This window comes from Parasteatoda tepidariorum, chromosome 10, assembly GCF_043381705.1.
Source record: "Parasteatoda tepidariorum isolate YZ-2023 chromosome 10, CAS_Ptep_4.0, whole genome shotgun sequence".
Taxonomy (NCBI): domain Eukaryota; kingdom Metazoa; phylum Arthropoda; class Arachnida; order Araneae; family Theridiidae; genus Parasteatoda; species Parasteatoda tepidariorum.
Window position 1 is genome coordinate 1,054,151 of NC_092213.1, and position 21,677 is coordinate 1,075,827.

The 21,677-nt window shown below is 30.0% G+C and overlaps 1 protein-coding gene across 3 annotated transcripts in view; it reads right to left on the reverse strand.

Annotated features, from left to right (window-relative positions):
• LOC107439064 (serine/threonine-protein kinase Wnk) overlaps window positions 1-21,677 on the reverse strand; it is a 71,054-nt gene that overhangs the window by 37,620 nt on the left and 11,757 nt on the right. For all 3 annotated transcript variants that reach the window (XM_016051538.3, XM_016051535.3, XM_016051536.3), the window contains exons 5-9: window positions 21,031-21,094; window positions 16,694-16,807; window positions 4,255-9,336; window positions 3,859-3,997; window positions 2,387-2,469 (exon numbers count right to left, since the gene is read on the reverse strand). In XM_016051538.3, the coding sequence (XP_015907024.1) occupies window positions 2,387-2,469; window positions 3,859-3,997; window positions 4,255-9,336; window positions 16,694-16,807; window positions 21,031-21,094 (5,482 nt within the window). The remainder of the gene's footprint in view (window positions 1-2,386; window positions 2,470-3,858; window positions 3,998-4,254; window positions 9,337-16,693; window positions 16,808-21,030; window positions 21,095-21,677) is intronic.

The window sequence follows — 21,677 nt, forward strand, 5'->3', positions numbered from 1 at the left end:
TCGTTTTAATTTTCAAGGAAATATATTTCGATCAAACAGATTTCATTCTGGAAATAGCGAAATTATTGAGTAGGTCCCTTGGAGCAATATCATTCTTATCCTCTTTTGACGAAATATAGGAAAAATTGGTTTTCACAGTTTCTGTAAAAAGTATGTTAGCCTTCTTGCAACGCTTTTTTTTAAATTTTTTTTTATTTTTATATCAAAATAAGCTCGGAAATTGCGTATTTTTTATTGAATTGTTTCTTTAAAAATCAGATGGTTCTAAAATTGGCACGGCTTCGGAATCTTCTGACAAATTTCAATTTTTAGTATTTCCTACTGAACAAAATAAGGCATTTCTCCTGATAGTAAATTATACTACAATAATATTTAAGGAATCATGCAAAAGAAAAAAATTAAACAAAATAGTTTAGCATATTATCTGGAAAGAAATCTACATGTAATCATAAAGAAAGAGTAAAAGATATAATGAAATAATTAGTGAATCACACGTGGTCAGATAATTTAATTTCACAACTAAGATGTTAGGACGACATTTAAGATACTGAGATATTTTATGACGCTTAAAAATTTTGGCTGTATTCGACAGCTTTTTATGTTCGGTATCTTTATACTCTTTGTAGTGACTTCTAAAGCATCAACACTATTTTAGATAATCTATGAAGTCACAAGAAACAAAACAAAAAAAAGACTATCAATGATTTATATTCTTTTTTCGAAAAAAATAGTATGCTTAGTCAAGCTGTTTTGTATTAAATAATTGTAAACAGCGGAATGTTTTTAATTTCTTAACAAGATTTTATTCTTAGCTAGCAGACAATAATTCTTTTAAAAAAAACTTGACTATAATTTAAAAAGGAACTTCACTTTAAAGAAAACCTGAATTAAAGTACTAAAAAATTTATTAGTATGTTAATGAAGAAATAATAGACGTAGTAGGGTAAAGATTAAGATTTTTAAAAATGTTAAAATTTAATTAAATAGTTGGTAAAATAGTTCTGCGAATCACTTCCAGACAGGTGATTAAAAAATTACTAACATTAAGACGATATATAAGATGTTGAGAAATTTGCGATGATGTGAGATATGCTTAAATATGTTTACTACGTATTTTTATTAATATTTATAAAAAATATATTCAAGAAATTGATAAATATTTTATTCCAAATCTATTCATACATATGTATATTATTGAAATTGTATCAGTTATTGAGAAGAAAAAACTAAAAACTAAAAAATAATCACATTAAATAAGCACAATCTGGTGTATAATGCTTTTATAAAACTCGGCATTCGTTGAATAAAATGTTTTTTATTCAATAAGATGTTTTATTCAAATTTCTTTACTAAATTGCAAATAGAATTTTAGACAATTAAAAAAGAAACACCGTATTTTATAGTTTTAAAAAAATAAAAAGATTTGCAAACGATTATTAGCGAAAAAAATATGAATGAAATTTTCGCTACCTGCGCTAAGTTAAGTTCCTCGTAGGTTTATCACATTTTAATATTTATCGCCCCATTTAATCATTGTCGCCAAAATATTATTTTTTAAACAATTAATTTTAATTTTTCTCATCTTCTAATAAATAAAAACAGTTGAAACTTTAAATTTTTCAATTGAAAAATACGTCGATTAAAATGGTATAAAAAAATTCATAACTTATAATTCAACTTTTTTTCATCCTCACTTTAATTAAATAATAAAAAATAATAAATAATTATTAAAAATTATTTTTTTCATAAAATTATCTTTGGGTAAATGAGTTTTATGAGTGGGTGCAATTTTTTTTTTGAATTGCTTCATTAGTTTCTAAAATATGACTGAAAACGCAAAAAGCGAAATTAACATTAAGGGGTCCAAACTTTGAATCTCTCTCCTGACCAAACTATGGGGATCACATTTCCCAGATTGCGGCTACCCCCTATATTTTGAAGATGAAGAATCCAAATATGTAAAAAAAAAATTTATGTTTATTCAGAGAAAGTACGTTTTTGTGTCTGATTTCGTAACTTAATTAATAGTTAGCACTAATTAATTAGCATATTTGAAGTCACTCCCAGGAACCATTAAGATTGACACTTAGTTCGTGAAAATCCGATCGTTAGAACGAAAGTTATTCAGGGTGATATCTTTTTTTTTTTGCTGACTGTACATATCAGGCAATATAATTTCTCAGTTTTAAGAGATAGTAATAAGTAGTGTATCAGAGTTAACTAAGTTTTCCACCAAAAAGTGAGTTTGGCTGAATATTGCCAATCAGCCCACCTGACCAAATAATTAATATAACTGACAACAGAATATCCAAGATCATTAAAAATAATGAATAAAAAAGATCTCTAAAAGAAGTCTTAAAAGATTTTTATCAAGGAAAAGCTTTACCTTTGCCCACACTGAAACATCTGTGGATTTTTCATAATCTTCTATACAAAAAACACATCCTAACAGGCACAGATCAGATGGCACTATAATGGTTATACATTTATTAATTTTCAGATAATAAATTTATAACTGAAATAACAAGACCAAACTTATAATTACGCAAAATATAATAAAAATAACACAGAGCACATAAAATATATTTCTCAAGTTCTAATGGAGTTCTTCAAGAAACAAGGTGAACTGACATCTAACAACCAGAGGAATTTAATCTTAAACATTTCTTTCTTAAATATAAAAAAACATAGCACAAAATTTATTGGGCCTCTTTTTTTTTTATAAGCAACTACTTTTATACAAATATTAATTATTAATACAAATTTGGAGTTATTTTGGTCTATAAAAAAAACAACAACTTAGTTATGGATTATATAAATTAAGAAACGTCAAAGCAAAAGGTCAATTGTGACAGACATAACACCAGACAAATTTTTTGATAAATTTTAGATACTAAATAAGAAAGCTTCACAAATTTTGCTGTGCAGTAACTTACCAGCCAGTTAAAAATAATGAAAAATACTAGGTTGTTTAGGGGAAACACATTTTAATGCATAAAATAAAAATATGTTGTGAAAGACATGACAATAAATGGACAGGAATTTAGAGTGACTGAAAATATAATTAATTACTCTGGTGTATGTCAGAATTGTTAGTTTCTCAAAAGAAAAAAAATAATAATAATTTTTAAGATATGATATAATAAAATCATAATTATCAATTTTAGGTTTTCTTATTTCTTTTTTAGTGAAAGAAATTTCTTAAAAATCCAAAGGTATATTTTAATATAAGAATGTTATGTTCTGAACACAAAAAGAAAAAAATCAGTAATATCAGGACAAAACAGTAAAAAGGACAGAATATTTTTTATCAGGACAACTGCGAACCCTCATTCTTTGTGACAGATATGACAGGATACTATTATTAAGATTGGCTGAAAAATAGAATAATTTTTATTCACCTCTTTAATGTATTTTTATAAATTCTAATTCATACGAAAAAGAATTGAAAGATTTATTTCATGTTTTAAGGCAACATGGGAAGTCAAAATTTTGTATTTAAGACCAGAAATTATTCTACTTAAAGAAACATTAACAGAATCAATCATAAAAAAATATAATCACAGTATTATGTTTTATTTTCATGAAATTCTGACTATTTTCTTCAACAAAAGACCAGAAAAAAAATCTTTTTCTTAAATTTTAAAAATGGTCTTAGTGTCTGCTTTTCATAGAATTGACCAAAAATAAATAATGACAAGCAAAAATCTTTATTTCACTGCTACTTAAAAAAAATTAACTTATAACTTAATACAATTGACTCCTCATGGTCATGTTTTTAAGTATGTTTCATTTACATTTTTATCTCATCCTACTTACATAATTAACAACTAAAACAATAATTTGAAATGTAACTACCATTCACTTTAGGATCATGTCCATAGAAAACTGCTTGAGGAACAGCAGGAACTTGTGAACGCTCAGCCAACTGAGTTTGATGATGTAATACAGTAATTCCTTCTGAACTTGCTCTACGAGGTAAAGACTGAGCAGATACCTGTAATTATTTCTAATATTACACAAATGATGAAGAACAAGGAAGAACCTACTTTTAATAATCACAATGAAGGCACTTTAAACAAATCTGATAAAAATTAACCTTTTTTAAAACTAAGTGTTAGGCTTTACATTGTTTTTAAGACTAAAAGCATAAAAAATAGCTTACACAAACAAAGAATTTCAATAAAATACTGAAATTATTTGAGAATATTGAAATTCTTTGAGAAATTTTTCGATAAAATATTGAAAACTCACCGATATTCCTTGAGTAGTTCTTATAAGTGTCTCTCCATCTACTGAACGACTTGTGATTTGCAATCGAGTGTTAAGTAAATTAGCCAGTGCTGTCTTCGTTTTAGGAGTAACTTGAGTTGCAGCTTGAGAAGAACCTGGAGATGTCTGTGAAAGAATTCCCGGAGCATTTTGTGGTTGATACTGAGCAGGAACAGCCAAGGATTGATGTTGAGGGGAAGGAGTTGACAATCTAGGAGAGGCCAACTGATCCCCTTGAGGGGAAAACTGTGCTGGACGTATGCCTGACACTTGCTGCTGCTGCTGTTGTTGTTGTTGCAATAACTGTTGCCTACGCATTTCAAGTTGCTTTAATTGGTAAGATTGGATTTGTACTTGCTGAGGTGATAGTTGAGTTGAATCTCGCTGCTGAAGTGGTTGAGTTTGCTTCCATAAAGTTTGCTGCTGTGACACAACCTGAGGTGCTGTTACTGGCACATCTCTGTTTTCAGAAGTTTGTGGTCTGGGTTGTTGCCACACAGCTTGCTGTTGTAATTGAGCTGGCTTAGGACTAAGAGTCAACTCCTCTTTCGGAGATTGCTGCTGCACATGTTGCCACTGAGGGGAGGGTGGAGGATTAACACCAGGAGAGCGACTTAAAAATTGCGTTTGCTGGCCTGCAACTGCTTGAGGCCAAGGACTCTGAGGTTGCTGTGGAGACGTCAGCTGCCTTGGTTGGGGTGGAAACTGCAACCTAGGTTGACCTTGAAGTTGTTGACGATCATAAGGATATTGTGGAGGAGGTTTCATCATAACGGATGGTTGATTCGTGATAATATGTTGCATAGTTTGTTGGGGTTGTTGAGAATTACTTTGTAACTGTTGCTGCTGTAGTTGTCTCTGGCGAAGTTGCTGTAATGCCAACTGCTGTTGAATCTGCTGCCTCTGTTGCAAAATTTGTTGCTGATGTAAACCTTGAACAGGAGGCTGCCCATGCATAGGCTGTTGAGCGGCAGGTAAAGTAGCTTGAAATTGTTTCTGGACTTGTCGTAGAACTGGTGACATTTGATGGGTAAATCGAGGCTGAGTTTGAAGTTGAGGAGATGAAGGAGTTTGTGGAGATTGTTGTTGCAATATTTGAGGGGACTGTTGTTGCAAATGAATTTGCTTAGTAACAACCTGTGTTTGAACTTGAATTTGTTGAGATGGTCGTGGTAAGTTGCTTTGCGAAATAACATGCTGGGTAGGAGAAGTAATAGGTTGTTGTAATCGAGTTTGTTGAATGGCAGTGTGTCGTACGGTAGATTGCAACTGATTTTGCTGTAATATTGTCTGTGAGAGAGAAGATTTTTGCAATTGAGCTTGCTGTAATGCCAGTTGCTGCAACTGAGCTTGTTGCAAAGGGGAAGACATTCTAGGTTGTTGAGCCTGAATACCACTCTGAGGTGACGGTAATGACTGTCTCAATAACTGGCCAGAACTTTGTGGATCTTGGGGAGACTGTAGAATGTGAGTTTGTTGTAGAGAATTGGAAGATATGTTACTAGTCTGCACATGTTGGGGTGGATTCTGAGCTTGAGTCATAGACTGCTGCAATTGGGCTTGCTGTTGGCGAAGTTGCTGGATTCGAGCCTGTTGCAGAACTTGCTGTAATTGCACTTGTTGAACTGAAGCTTGCGATAAATGAATTTGTTGGTTTACATTTTGGGAAGTTCCCTGAGGTAAAGAAGTAGCATTCTGGAGTTGAGACTGATTCGAAACCTGTTTCAAAAGTATTTGTTGAGCAGATGGCTGTGCCATTTGACCCGATTGCACTCGAGGTATTTGTGAAACTTTTTGCAATGCAGCATGTATTGGAGAAGTTTGACGAAGAGGACTAGGGGTTGAAGGTGGATTTAAATCATGAGTAGAATTAATTTGTTGAATTTGAGCTTGAGATATTTGCAACTGAGAAAGGTTTGGTTGGAGCTCCGTCTGGTGATTTCCTTGCTGAACAGGTGGTTGCTGAGGAGATGACTGTAACTGATCAGGTGTTTGAGAGGCATGCATTAACTTTGAAGGTACTTGCTGCAAAGAAACAGATTGCAAAGAAGAAGGGATTGTGATATCTTGAGACACAGATGAAGAGGGCACAGAAGGAGACTGTGATGATTCTTGCATAGTTTTTTGATTATCTGTTTGTTGAGTTTGCAAAGATGTCTGACTCATTGAACTTTGGTGAGAAGAGACTTGTTGTAACTGAGTTTGCAACTGCAATTGAGAAAGTTGTGAAGGTTGAGACATTGATCGAGAGGGCGCTTGAACTGAACTCTGTTGAGATGAGACATGTTGCAATTGTATCTGTTGCAGTTGTTGTGTTGGAGTATGGGATCCTTGCTGAGGAGAATCTTGGGACATCATTGCATTCTGCACTGGAGAGCCTAGTGACAACTGCATCTGTTGGCTTGGAGAGCCTTGCACTTGATTAGAGGGATGAGCTGGCGATCCTTGAGGCATCTGAGCAGGTGATCCTTGAGAAAGTTGAGCAGGTGATCCTTGCTGTAATTGCTGTGCTGGTGATGTCTGCTGCATCCTAAGCTGCTGAGCTATCTGTTGTATTTGCTGAGCTTGAGTTCCTTGCAACTGTTGAGAGCTTCCATGCTGTATTTGCATGTGCTGCCCAGATGAAATTTGAGACATTGATTTTCCCTGTTGTAACTGCTGATGTGATGGACTGTGGAGAGCCCCTTGTTGCAACTGTAATTGCTGTGATTGAGAATTTTGAACATGTAAGCGTTGCACAGATGCATTTTGCTGCATTTGCAATCTCTGCAGTTGTTGCACTGATATCTGTGGTATTTGTAGCCTTTGTAGTAAGCCCTGTTGGGAGTTTTGCAAGCTTGCTGTCTTAACAACAGTTTGAAGCTGACTTTGTTGAGTAACAAACTGAGTTCCAGAGTTAAGCATTTGGGAGGACTGAATGTTTGTTGATAGATCAACTTTTTGAGTAGGTTGTAATAATTGTAAAGATTGTAAAGACTGAGGTATTTGTTGAATATTTCTTTTTTGCAACTGTAGTTGATTGATTTGCTGTTGGGTCAAAGGTACTTGCTGTTGACCAAGAGTTCTTTGCAATTGTTGATGCTGCAAAATGTTTTGCGATAGTTGTGAGTTTTCTATACCTGCTTGTAATTGAGCTTTTTCTAAAGCAACTTGATGTAATTGTGCTTTATCTAAAGCAATTTGTTGCTGTTGTACTTTCTCTAAAGATTGTTGCAATCTAGCTTTTTCAAGAGCTTGAAGTCGAGCTTGTTCTATAGATGCCTGCTTCAACTGAACTTTAATTAACTCTGTTTGTTGCTTTTCAACAGCTTGAGCTTTTTCAAGAGCTAATTGCTGAGCTTGTTGAAGGGGAGAAAGTGGCACTGGCAATTGTGAATGTTGTGGAGAAGGTTGTTGAAGAGGAGTTTGAGGTCGTTGAGTTGGTAGTGGCGATTGCTGATGCTGAATTTGAATATTAGTTTGTTGGGACTGAACAGCAGGATGTTGAGGTGAATGTTGCAAGGGAGAATGCTGCAAAGGTGACTGTTGTAAAGGAGATTGTTGCATAGGAGACTGTTGCTGTAAAGGTGACTGACGAGGAGATGGCTGCAAAATATTTTGTTGCTGAGAGTGAAGAGGAGAAGGGGGCATGTTTGGAGATTGTGTCAAAACCCTTTGTTGAGCTTGCTGCTGTTGCTGATGTACATGCTGCATATGTTGTTGTTTCAGCAGTTGTTGTTGCAGTTGATGTTTTTGCAATGCTTGCTGCTGCAGAGGTGTTAAAGATTGCTGCTGTTGAAGTTGTTGAATAGTTTGCTGTTGATGCCTAATTTGTGACATTTGAATGTGTACATTTTGGTTGGTTTTGGGTGACTGCATTACATTTATTTGACTTTGCTGAGTTCCACTAGTTTGATGAGAAATTTGGGAAATATTAAGTTGGGCTGGCTTTTGCAAAAGAGTTTGAGGAACTTGCTGTCTCTGCATTTGAACTTGTGGCTGCTGAATTTGATTAGTTGTATTTGAAGCTTGTTGCTGCAATATTTGTTGTGGAAATTGAATTTGTTGCTGCTGTAATTGATGTATCTGTTGTTGCTGTAGTTGCTTCTGTTGCTGTAAGAGAGGCTGCTGCTGTGGTTGTAAATGAGACTGTTGTAATTGTTGCTGTATCTGCTGTTGCAATTGCTGTTGCTGCTGTTGATGTTGCTGCCGCAATAATTGTTGCTGTTGAACATGTTGTTGTTGTAGCTGAGCTAACTGAGCAGCAGGAAGCCCTTGAGCTTGCCTGTTTCGTAATTGTTGCTGTTGAATTTGTTGAAGTCTTTGCATTTGTATAGATTGTTGCGCAAGCTGTTGTTGCTGCATAAGGGCAATACGTTGTTGAGTCAATTGAATTTTTTGTTGGGGAATTTGTGTTGGTGTTGACTGAAGAGCTCTTTGCTGTATTAAGGGCTGTTGCTGCTGTTGTAGTTGTTGTTGCTGCTGTTGTTGTTGCTGCTGCTGTTGTTGTTGCTGTTGTTGTTGAGCCTGCAATTGCTGAAGTGCTTGGTTTAGTTTTTGTTCACCTTGTTGAATAAGTTGTTGATTTTGCAAAACTTGTTGGTAAGCACTCTGTGACACAGATGTCTGTTGTTTTGTCAAAATATTGACTTGATGTGACCCTGGAGGTAAACTGAGAGTTTTATTGGTAATATATATTTGCTGATCAGGCTGCAATGACTTCATACTTGCATCAAGACTGCTACTAGACACAGCAATGTTTCTTATAATATCTTGAGACAACTTTTGTTCAATATTTGCCATTTTAATTTGCTGAGGAAAATTTTGAAGCGCTTCTTCAGAAATTCCATGCTGATTTTCAGTTGAAATTTCGGAACTAATATTAATTTTGTCAAGGGATATCAAGGCAGAATTTAAAGCAGGCGATTCAGGTGAAGGAATATCTGGAACTTCTGGTTCAGGTAGGATTAAAAGTTTTGGATGATATAAATCTTCATCACATAGACATCTATTTCTAATTGAATCTGTTATCCAGTCTGGTGTGACTACTTTTTTCCCCATACTTAGAGCTTTAGAGTATTTTTCCTAAAGTATAAAATAATATTAATAAATAAATGAAAAAATAATAAATACTTGAGCTTATTAAGTATAGTAATAAAGTATATAACAGGAGTTTATTTATAAAAAATTTTTTATACTTTTGGAACCTATAAACTTATTTTATTGCATTTAATTAGGTAAAATAAAACTTAAATATAAATCAGTGTTTTCCAAATAGAAAAAAAAAGTTTGTTGTAAAAGCAAAAATCAAAAACTAAACTACGCACAAATATAAAACCTGAAAAATCAAAGACATTAGAAAATAAGTAAGATCTTGGTAAAAAAAAAGGGAAATAAAGACAATGGAAATAAAATTTCCTTGGAAAAAGGAATGTAAAATAAAATATTGTTTCTTTTTTACCTTATAATGCATTTCCTTTGTCCTTAGATTCAGGGTTTTGTGTAAATTTGAAATATACAGCTATGTATGATTGGAACGGGATATTGTTTATATTAGCAAAAAGATTTTTAATAAGAATAATATTGATAACACTCAAAAATTGACTTTTTAAGTTTGATACTTTTTAAAACTAATAGAGCATGTCTTTTTTTTTTTTTTTTTGGTTAAATTCAGGTTTTCTCTCTTTTTAAAAAAAAAAAATCTGTTGAATAATATTTTAGGCCTTTAATTGAAATTAACTAAAGCACATTCCAAATTATTTCATAGTATTCAACAATTCTATTTTACCAGCGTTCTCCCTAGGACTAAAAAAGGACATTCTTCCTTACAGAAAAAGGCACCTTGAGTTTTGAAAGGCACTCCCTTGCTACCATTAAAATGTATCAAAATGTGTAATATTATGTAAAAACTGAATTTGATTCAAAACAATTTTCCAATTAACCTCTCATACTATTTTATATATATATTTCAAAAAGTAATTCTCACTCATTTTCAAAATAACAGAAAAATTGGAACCTTTTAATTAAAAAATATATTAATTAAAGGCAATGATAAATGACAATTTCTGTGCATAAATTTTCTTCAAAAAAAAGTTAACTAAAAAATTGATTAATTGATTAACTTAAATGCTTGTTTTTTACATTTTAAATTGAAAACTATGAGAAAATGAACCTTTAAAGGTGCATTTTAAATAAAAGTTATTTATTTAAGAAAATAATTGTAAACTTTAAATTCACTAAAAAGTCATTTATATCCTCCCCCACTCCCAAAAAAAAAAGAAACGAATAAAAATTTCAACAGTTGTGAATGTTCCTAACAAAGTAAATATCTGTAATAGTTATCAGAATTAAACAAATAAACACAGATAACTTGATTTGGGAGTGTGTAATTATTATCTAAACAAAAATTAGTAAGTACATATAATTCATCTACATGTAATATTTATATTTATTTAAGTAAACAAGACATTATTCATTTAAAGATATAACATTACAATAAGTTAAATAATATAAGTTCATTGATAAAGAAGGGTAAAAATGTACACTTTTAAAAGTTATCCGTTAAACTAAAAAAAAAAAAAATAATTACAAGCCCTGATTCAGTTTAAAAAGACTGACTCGAAAATATACTAGGGTCTATTAAAAAAAAAATTAATAATTTTATTTTTCTTCCTATAGACTAACATTGAAAGCAGTTTTGGAGATGTTTGAGATCTACTAGTCTTTTAAGAGCTGTTAGAAAATTTGATTTTATTATAGATTAGGATTCTAAAAATATGCTTGTTTGTTGATATTATATTAGACAGATAATTTCTTAGCTGCCAACAATTGCACTTTTTTCAGAAGTTTCTTTTTTTTTGAGAAATAAAATTCCAACAATAACTTTAAGCAGAAATTTCTTCAATTTTATTAATGTCTTAAAACTGCATAAATAATTATTTGATAGTTTATAAATGTTTAAATTAATTAGGTATTCTGATAATAAATAACATTTAAAATCAAATTTACTAAATAAAAATAATAATATCAAAGTATTAACTTAGCTACTACTTTAAATATAAAAGTTAAATTCTCTTGGTGAAATAAAAAAAAATTTGTCAGCTATGTCATTTACAACTTATGTTTATTTAGAGTCGCTCTTGATGCTTTGTCATTATATCTAAGAATAATTGCAGTTGCTTAGATATGATTTTATCAAATTAGGAATAACATTCAGCAAAATGGGAATTCTCCCACTCTCCCAAAAATATAAGGTTGCAGCGCCCCTGGAACGAAAGGTTCAAAAATGACATGGGTTGCATAGAAAATAGTAAAAGTAAGTTTTAGGACAAACAGTTTAATTAAAATTAAAGTGTAAACTGCCAGTTTTTTCTTTCATTTTAATATAATAGAACTTTAAGTTTATAGGGGTGAGATTGGCCGAAAGGCAAAAAAGCTGAATTTCCATCATGTAAATCATATGCACATTTAATCATTTAGTAATACATTCCAGGCAAATTAAGATAGTAAATAATTATGCGTTGATACAAAATTAATTGCATACTAATTTATTATTATTTGAATAATTACATTGACTCTTAAGATTTAGTAAAAAGTAAAATAACCCATTGAAAAAATTGCACTAGAACTTATATTTTTCTGCAGCTCACACAAAGGAGACAATTACTAGTTGAAAATCTTGCCTAGTTCAGCACATAAAATTACTGAAAACATACATAAACATTCAATTTCTTTTAATAAATACTATTATGTGATTTATAGCAAAAATATAAGTAACATAATTTTTTTTAAATTATTTAGAAAAAAGAAACTTTTACAATTGGAATCACTATGTTTATATTAAAACTTAATCTAGCTAAGGCCCTGTGAAACACATCAATAATTGTGAAGTAGAAACATTTAGTATCTCCTTAACAAACAAAAATTGTCAAGACCAAACAGTTTTGAGGAATTAATTGACGGTCCATCAATTCAACATGGAACTTTCACAAATTTTTTTGTACACAATAAATATTTCTTTAAAATAGTTAAGTAAATGACCCCTTAATTTTTATGCTTAAATTTTACCAATTTAAATTAAGAAATTGATGAGTTGTCTACATTAAAAAAAAAAAAAAAAAAAAAAAANAAAAAAAAAAAAAAAAAAAAAAAAAAAAAAAAAAAAAAAAAAAAAAAAAAAAAAAAACGGCTCATAAGCCACAAAAATTCTGAAACAAACAAAATCCATAAGTTTGATCAAACAGTTTTGAAGAATTAGTGGACGGTCCCTGAATTCGACACAGAACTTTCAAGATTTTTTTAAATTGTTAAATCAATATTAAATCAAATAAATATGAGGGGCACGAAAATTTTGAAGTCTTTTTACATACCGTGAAAACTCGTCGATAAATTAGACTTAGTAACTAGTGAAAAATCTAAGTAGGTAATAAAATTAATATTTGATCATTAAATAATTGATTAAATCAAATTAATATTTGGTAAAAGTATAAAAAACAAATAAATATTGAGCTCATTGGGAAAAATTACGAGATTTTGCAAACAAAATTTAAAAAATACATATTTATTTCCTTTCCCGTCCTTATCACTGTTATTAGGAGAGATAAAAATTAATGGGAAAACTCCAAAGTTCACATCGTTTTAATTTGCTTGTTTGAACGCCTGCATTAGTGATCACTTCTTTCTGCTTTCTTTTCAGATTTAATGATTTGCTTATCATGTTCTGCAGTCCTTTGGTCTTCTTAAAAATTTATGTTATTCCAAATAGATATAATCTTAAGATAAACAATAAAATAGGGTGAAAAGAAAAGGGGAAAAAAATAGGAAAAGCAAAAAAAAGCAGCATAAATATGAGTAGATGATGATTTATAAAATTATGTTCTTTTATTTCAATTCAAAAGAAGAAGACAAACAAAATCTACTAAAAATGCACTTTATAAATATTATTCTACTTAACTTTGTTTAAAGATTGAAACTGATTACCATACAATCAAGTATTTCATTAAAGAGAAATAAAATGATAAAATAAACTTTGAATATTAAGTGTTGAAAAAATTGGACCAGGAATTGCGAATTAAAATAAAAGTCTATGTTTAACTCTAAACCTTGTTTTCAACATAACAGTTTTATTTTATTATTAAATCTATCTATCTTGCATTTAAATCCTAATCGAATTTGATAACATACCAAAATTAATGGCACATGTGGGAGGAAAGTGCCACAAATTCTCTAGAGTCATGTTTTATATCATTACCGCAGACGACGTAATAAGTTTTACCACTTTTGATCAATTTTCTGATAACTTCTTGGACAAAAACACTATCCACTTTCTTTTCTAACCAATCCCATCTCCACGGAATTTTTATATTTTGATCAATTTTGTGCCTATTTATTTTATCAGAATGAGAAATTATGTCCGTTCTATGAGTCGTCATTGTGACTAATTTTAATATATTAATAATTCTTTAAAAAGTAAATAATAAATATGGCTTATAAATATCTTAATTCCTTTCTAAAAGCTAGCTAAAACTAAAAGTAGTATTGGAATGAAAATATGCACAAGCTCAAACAGGAGAAAAATAAATTACCACCTGAGATTTTCAACGTGAAACTCGAGAAAACAGATGGAATCTTTTTTGTCCCGCTCTCCTATACTGTTTTGAAGTACTTCGCGTTGGTCCCGTTATTGCACGTGTTTCAGCAATAAATTGGAGCATATTATGAGTGTTAAAATAATTTGATTTTTTTATTTATCTTGGAAAAACGGAAATAAATATGATTATTTTATTTCAATGGTTGAATTTTCAGAAAAAGCGGAATATTTATAAAAAAAAAAGATCAAAATTTCAGAGAAAATTCGGAGTTTTCAATAAAAAGGCTGAAATTAGAGAAACAAAAGCAAAAAAAGTGGAAATCCGCTAAAAAACAGAAAAATCTCATCCCTGAGTTTAATAATATCAAAGTCAGTAGTTGTCCTGAAATTTCTGATAAAAATATTTAGTGCTTATTTGTTCTTTATTAGAGAACTGCAATTTGCTTATTTACATAAAACTGCATTAACTACAATGAAACACAATGAAAATATTGTAAATTGATTCTGAAATTTTTTGTTAGAATTATTTTTTCAATGCACTAAACTTTTGCATTTTGAAAACATTACAAAAATGAATAAAAATCATAATACAATAAAACTTATTTATGCTGATAACAGTAAAATTTCTAAACATAAACCAAAAAGCAAAGTATAAAATTTAGAAAAGCACTTCATTTCCATTTATACTTATGATTGTAGCAAATAAAATGTGTCTTAAAAAAGATTTAAAAAAAAAACTTTTTATTTTAACTACTACTTCAATAATTACATTATTCAACTAATGTTAAAAGTAATTAGAAAATGAACTTGTTGATCTATTTTAAGCATTTTTAGAACATTTTGCTCACATCAATTTATCAGTATACAAATTTCCGCAGGGAAAATTATAATTTGTAAGCATTTAAAAGTTATATATTTCTGTTTATTTTAAGAAATGCAGATTTACATTAGTATTTAAATTTAAAAGTACAAAATTTTTATGGAAAACTTAATGTTATTTTCTTTGGTTTATTCAAACTAAAACTATTTATAAAAGTAAAAAAAAAATTTATAAAAAAAAAGCTAATTAAAAAAAATAGCATTTAGTTTGAATCACATTTGTTCAAACCAGACAACCCTGAATATAGCACTTCCAAAAATGATGTTCAAATTGTCTTGTAATATTATTAATATGCTAATTAAATAAGATTCAATCATTGTATAAATAACTATTAATGTAAATAAGAAAGACTTCAAAAGTAAAGCTGATAACAGAAATGCCAATTCAATTTAAGAGCTAGGACATAAGTGAACCTTTAAAAAAAATCATGAATTCTAGGAAAAATATCTCGATTTAGTCTTATTAAACTATACATTAATTTTAGGTTTTACAGACCACTGAAGATGAAAGTACTAAGCGAGAGTCTTTAAATAAATTTCAAAGAGGAAGAAGGCTGATAGATAGTTGATGAATATGCTTTATACATAAAAATATGGGTGGGTCATTTGCAGCAAGTTAAAATACCATCATATTAAATATATGCCGACCAGGTGGCCGAGCGGTTAGTGCGCCTGACTGCGAAGTCGGGTTCGAATCACGATGTTTCTCTCTCTTGTGTTGTCCTCCGTTGTGTGTGATGTATGAATGTGACCCACCCTATAAATGGGTTTGTGGCAGTGTGGCGTGGGCAATGTTACTCGCCTCCGTGACTTTGGTTCACAGATGCCCACTGGGTAACGCGAAATGAGTAAAAACTCTGGCATCTTCCAAGGCGAAACGAATAAAGTTCAGTGTCTGCCATTGGAAGAAAAAAATAAATCAATTAAACATATAGATTTTGCAAATTGATAGCTTCCAGAAAAAAAAGGCATCTTTATATCTTATTATCAACCTTGAATCTTTAAAGCTAATTTACTCAAAATTATTAAAATGTCATTTATAACTTTTTTTCACATAGCAATACAATTGAGAATATTTATAACATTACAAAAACTAATGAGTGAATAATCTTATCTAAACAACATTCTTAAATCCAGGAACTTTATAAGTTTTGACCCTTAAAAAATAAAAACATTTAAAAAAAAAAAAAAAAAAGGCATTTTCAAGGAAAAATGGATTCCTTAAAACTTTTAAATAAGTAACCAAATTATTAAAAGAAAACAAGGTAGTTAATGAATTTCTTTTAAACAATAGCATTAAAACAGGAACTTAATATTAAATATAAAAATTGTAAGAGAAAGTGAGGAAAAAATAAGAAAATTTATACTTGCAGACTGAAGAATTTATTTATTATTTTCCTAATGTGCCTTTAATTTCTAAAATACAAGTTCCAACTTTTTATTGGCTAAATAAATAATGGTTACTTAAATAAATTTTTCTGTGTATTTTATTTAGAATAAGAAATGCATCAAAAAAATTTTCAGTTCAGGGATAATTCCTTAAATTGAAGAGATATTCTTCTTAAATGAAGGGGAAAATATTTCAAAAAGAGAGAAAAAAATTATATTAAAAGAAATAGTATAACATATGTAATTAAAAATCGCAACTTTAAGTAACTAAATTCTAAAATTAAGGTATAAAGAAAAATAAGGATTTTCAGGGACCACTACAAAAAGATCTGGAATTTAATAATACAAAATTCGACCTCAATCTATATTATCAATGGATTTAAATTTTAATTTGACTAGTTTTTATAAATTTTACAAGATTGCTCTTGTAAAATTTATTAAGTTTTGGTGCAGTTATTTTTTAACAATTTTAAAAATTAAAGATATAAAATTAGGAAAAGAAGAAAATCAGAAAAAGGGAAAAATAGAAGTCTGAGGTTCCCATTTAAAACGGAGAAAGAAAAAAAAGAAAAGTAAAGAGCTCACCCCTTCAACTGCTCCAACTATTAAATGAGTGCAAGACTTAGAATAATTGAGAACAAATGTTCCACCATAAAATGACACCATTGCCCAAATTTTCTTTTTATCTTCTCTTTCCATCTGTAAAATCAATACAGCAAAAGTTAATTTTCTGCATTAAGTCTTTATACAAATTAAAAAAATAAAACAACTAATTTCTTTTGAATTCTCCTGTTAAAACTATTTGTTGATGTCATTAATAAATATGGAGGAAAAATTCAACAAAAAAGTTAACAGAAATTTTTATGAGTACAAAAAAAGAAAACACTACTAAGATGCAAAGTTTTTCTTATCGTTCAGCCTGGTCTTTGGTTCAATTCTTGCCATGTTTCAGTCTTTCCAGTATAAGTCTGAAACTGTAATCCAACTGTCATAAGTGTGCTATTAAAATTAAGTTACTGATTCAATGATATATTTAAAGTACTGAATTGTACACATTTCACTTTCACAAGTTATTTCACATTCATAAGTTCTAAGTTTGCATAAAATTTTATACAATTCTGTACAAATCATATAAAAGGACAGGAAAACTTGAAAACAATAATTTTCAATCCAATACCAATTAATACATTGCTTTGTGTCACAATTTTAACATCAAAAATCTTATTAAGGAAAAGAAATCTTTTTAACTTTTTCTAATTCCATTTTTTATAATAGAACATTCATTATCTAAATCTCTTAAAATCTGTTAACTAAAAGTCAATTCTGAAGCAGTTTTTTAGTAAGTGCGTATATTTTTCTTAAATTCTCAAATTCAAACATTTTGTGGTAAAACTGTCTACTTTGGTTTTGCTAAAGAAATCTGAAAGTAATAATATCCTTTATTTCATGATTACTAGTTTAGTTAAACCATTATGACATCCAATCTTTGCTAAAAGAGTTGAGTTATCTGAGATAAATTTTCATAATACATCGGAATTGAGAGCCTTAAAAAGTTTGAAAATATATGTAATTATCTTATGATTCAGAGTTTAATGCTGCAAATAATTTATTCAAAAAATATCTAGAAAAGTATCGACAACAAAAGTAGAAGTTAATTATTTAAAAAAAATTATTATTTTAAAATATTAATTATTAATTATTTTAAAATAAAATATTATTGCACCAGTTTGAAAGAAAGGCATTTTATAAATAGACATTAAATTTAAAAAAAACATCACTATTATTCAAAAAAAACAACAACTTAGAATTGATAATAGAATAAAAACAATGGTAACTCTCTCAATTATCCGATGACGGTCTGATCGCAATTACTTCGAATAATCGAGGTTCGACTGAGCTTTCAAAATCTAGATAGGTTACCTTGTAATCCTGCAACTAAAGTTGTTTGGACTTTCAGATTTGTTTTCATATGAGCCCAAGTAAAGAAATTAATGACATTTACTGCATCTTATTCGCAAGAGCCATTTTTATATATGCAGAAAAAAATTGTGGCATATAATCTGTGCTAATATATCGTTCTATGATACAAGGGTAAAATTTTGAGTAGGTAATAAAATAAAATGTGCATTTAAAAACGAAATATCAAATAAAAGAATCATGAGCTTTTAACAATTAAATAAAACACATAAAAAAATGAAATATAAAACTAAAGGAAATTACAAACCTTTTTAAATTAACTAATAATTTTATGAAAAAATACATAATTATACGATAAACAAACACCAGTACTAAATAAACAAAACCTTCGAAGTCCGATTTGTTATCAGAGTTTAATAATTCTAAAGCATTTAGATTAAAATTTAAATTAACATGCTCCATTTTGTCGTTTTCATTGTCCAAATCAGTGAAAAAGTCAATAATATATTTGTATTTATAGGTTCATTTTACACACAATGAAGCAACATCACAGCCTTGCACAAAGCATTCATTATAGTTTAGGTTGCGACCCTATCCTTTATTACCCACTCACATACTTTCGAAAAAGTCGCTCAATGAACTTTTTCCGTCTTAGTGTAAATATGTTGAACATTAATTCGGTCTCCCCACAATCCAATTGCTTGTGGATAATTTTGCAGAAAAAGTTCTACATTTTTCCTTCATTGCGTTGGTGATGTGAGCCTGCATTGAGTCCATAATCAACCATCTTTTAAGATTAAAGAAGATGCTTTTTCCCCCCATCTCCATACTGATGACAAACGGGAAGTCATGACATCATCCAATCTATCCCAGTCACCAGAACACTGATTACTTTTACAAAATTCTCTTATGGCATTGTCTCTTGCATGAAAATAACAAAGGGTTAAAACTTTTCCTCTGTTGCAGAACATACCAAAACTTTAACTGAAAATTATAAAAACCAGTTTTATTGCCTGATGATGTTTCATAAGTGCCTTGCTGTTTACTTTTCCCATGTTCCCTCCTATAAACAATTTTTTTTTTTTTGCTTTTTGTGAAGCACTTGACTAATAATACACTGTGAATATCTGAGAAAATAAAAACATGCTGTATTAATAACACAGAATAGTAGTTACAGATCCTTTCTGATATTTAACAGAATATCAAGATGTCACCAACAGAATTCACCAGAGTCTCTGAACTCAACAAATAAACGGGTCAAAACAATAAACATTTGCTGCATAGACTTTCAGAGAATGCCTAATGATAGCTTCAAGAGTAAGGCTTGCAGAGAATTTTTTTTTACGGAATGCTATCAGACAGTTAAGATGAGTGCATTACTCATCTTAACTGTCACTCAGACAGGAAATTTCTAGTTCAAATACATAGGAGCCAGCATCTTCTTAAAATGTTGGTCATCTACTCAAATTATCCCCCTCATTGCAGAACAAGTAACTCAACAACTGGTCTAATTACTAAATGAAAGAGAGAACATCCGACAGTATTTAACCTACTATCTATTTTGCATAAATTCGATGCTAACAACTATTAAAACTTAACGGCAAAGAGTTGGCTGACACTCTTGCAAAGAAGGGACTAGACCATCCAGTTCCCTCCACCTCAGAGCTTACATACCTTGAACTTTTTGCAAGGCAAAAGGCCCAGAACAAACAAAAGTGGCTGCTTCCACCTATTCACTACTGGTATAAAGCAGAAAGACCAGGACTCTCTCTATCTCTCCCTGGTGATAGGCAAACCAACACCTGCTTATCCCGACTGGCCAGTGGACACCTAAAAAGTCTCACATTTTCTGCAAATCAAAAAATCTTTCCTCTTTGCCCTAAATGCCAACAAAACCAGGCATCACCTGAGCACATCTTGAACTGTTTAGGGCTGGACTGGAATGACATTCATTCCTCTCCCATTCTGGTTTCGGATTTTCTGAATGTCAACGGATTCATTGATCTGGTCTGACCCCGTCAGACCAGATGGGAATTAGCAACAACAACAACAAAACTTATGCGGAAAAAAGAATGGTAATTTTTATGAATGAGATTTAACCCACCGCAAGAAAAGATAAATTATAAATCATTATGAAAATAAAAAATGGAATTTTGACAAGTAACAGCAGAGGGACACTTTTGAATTCATGATTTTAGTTCCATCTGCTTTCTTAAGCAGTGATTTTTTAAGAGTTTGACAATGTATTTTTAATTTCCTTGAATGTGTATACTTTTATTTTTACTTCATTGATGATTTCTAAATTATACCGAGGCTGGTTATAAAGAAAGATCTCATATGCTTGCAAAAAAAATTTCTTTCAGACAGAAAATTCAGCCACTGATACAAAGACAAGTAATTAAAATATAACACTATTATGTAAAAATTTTAACTGGTCTATTTACACACCCCAACACAAAATTAAGTTTTCAAACATAATATTTAAATTTTTTGTTAACTAATCAAAAAATTCAAATAAACTTTAACTGATTAAAATGTCATAATTATGTTTTAATTAGCAGATTTAATATTGCATATTTACAAAAAGTAGAGCATTATATTAAATTAAAAAAAAAGAAAGAAATTTGTGTAAAATTAGGTGAAAAAGTACAGAAAGATTATATTTAAGAAAAAAAATTACAGGGAACGTGTATATCTTTTCAAAATTATGATAAAGAAACACAGACCAAAACATCAAATAGCCCAAACAGTTTACTATCTCTGTACACCTGATTGATTGTGTTAGGTCACTGAACAGAGAGTGACCAGAGTTGGATTTTAGTGATCTCGTACTAATAAACCACTGTTCATTTTAACTTCTACTGAGTAAATATAAAACGAAAAATATATCTATCGTATGCCGATTGATTTCACTTCATCGTTCTTTTACAATTCTAAAAATAAATAAGCAAATTTAAAATTTTAACAAGTTTCATTTTATTTACAATTTTATCTGATATAATTACCTGAGATGCACTAACAACTAATCCAGAGAAGAGTTGATTCTTTACAGCACTGAATCCAGTTAAACTTTGAGAAATATTAAAGAAAAATGTGGATGAAAAAACAAAATTTCTTTGCAGAGATTTTATCACTCTCTAGAAATATAACTGTTAACAGGTAGGGACTAGAAATTTCTAAATTCTTCTGCAATAAAACACATGAGAAGACAAGAAAAACTTAGCAGTCATGCTCAAACACTAAAATTTATGTTTATTAAAATGAGAGAATGATAACACGGTAAGAGAATAATAATTTTAGTTATAAACATGTTCAAAATATGAATTTTAATTAATGCATTTAAGTTCATGGTGGTTCTTTTCAGCTTTTTAAAATAACCAAGTGAAACAAAAATGTCTTTTTTAAAGTCTTTAAATCAATCCATCACAAAAATATCATTTTTTCACAGTGAGGGAAAGAAAAAATAAACATTCTTACAAGGACTATCATATAAGAAGGAACTAGAACACTTACCACTTACGCCATTCTCTCACTTATGAGGGAATGAGAAAATGAACATTATTAGCATCTGAAGACTATTCCCACATATAAATTTTAAAGAAAAAAAAATATATATATATATATTCTTTCATTATTCCATTAGAGAAAATTA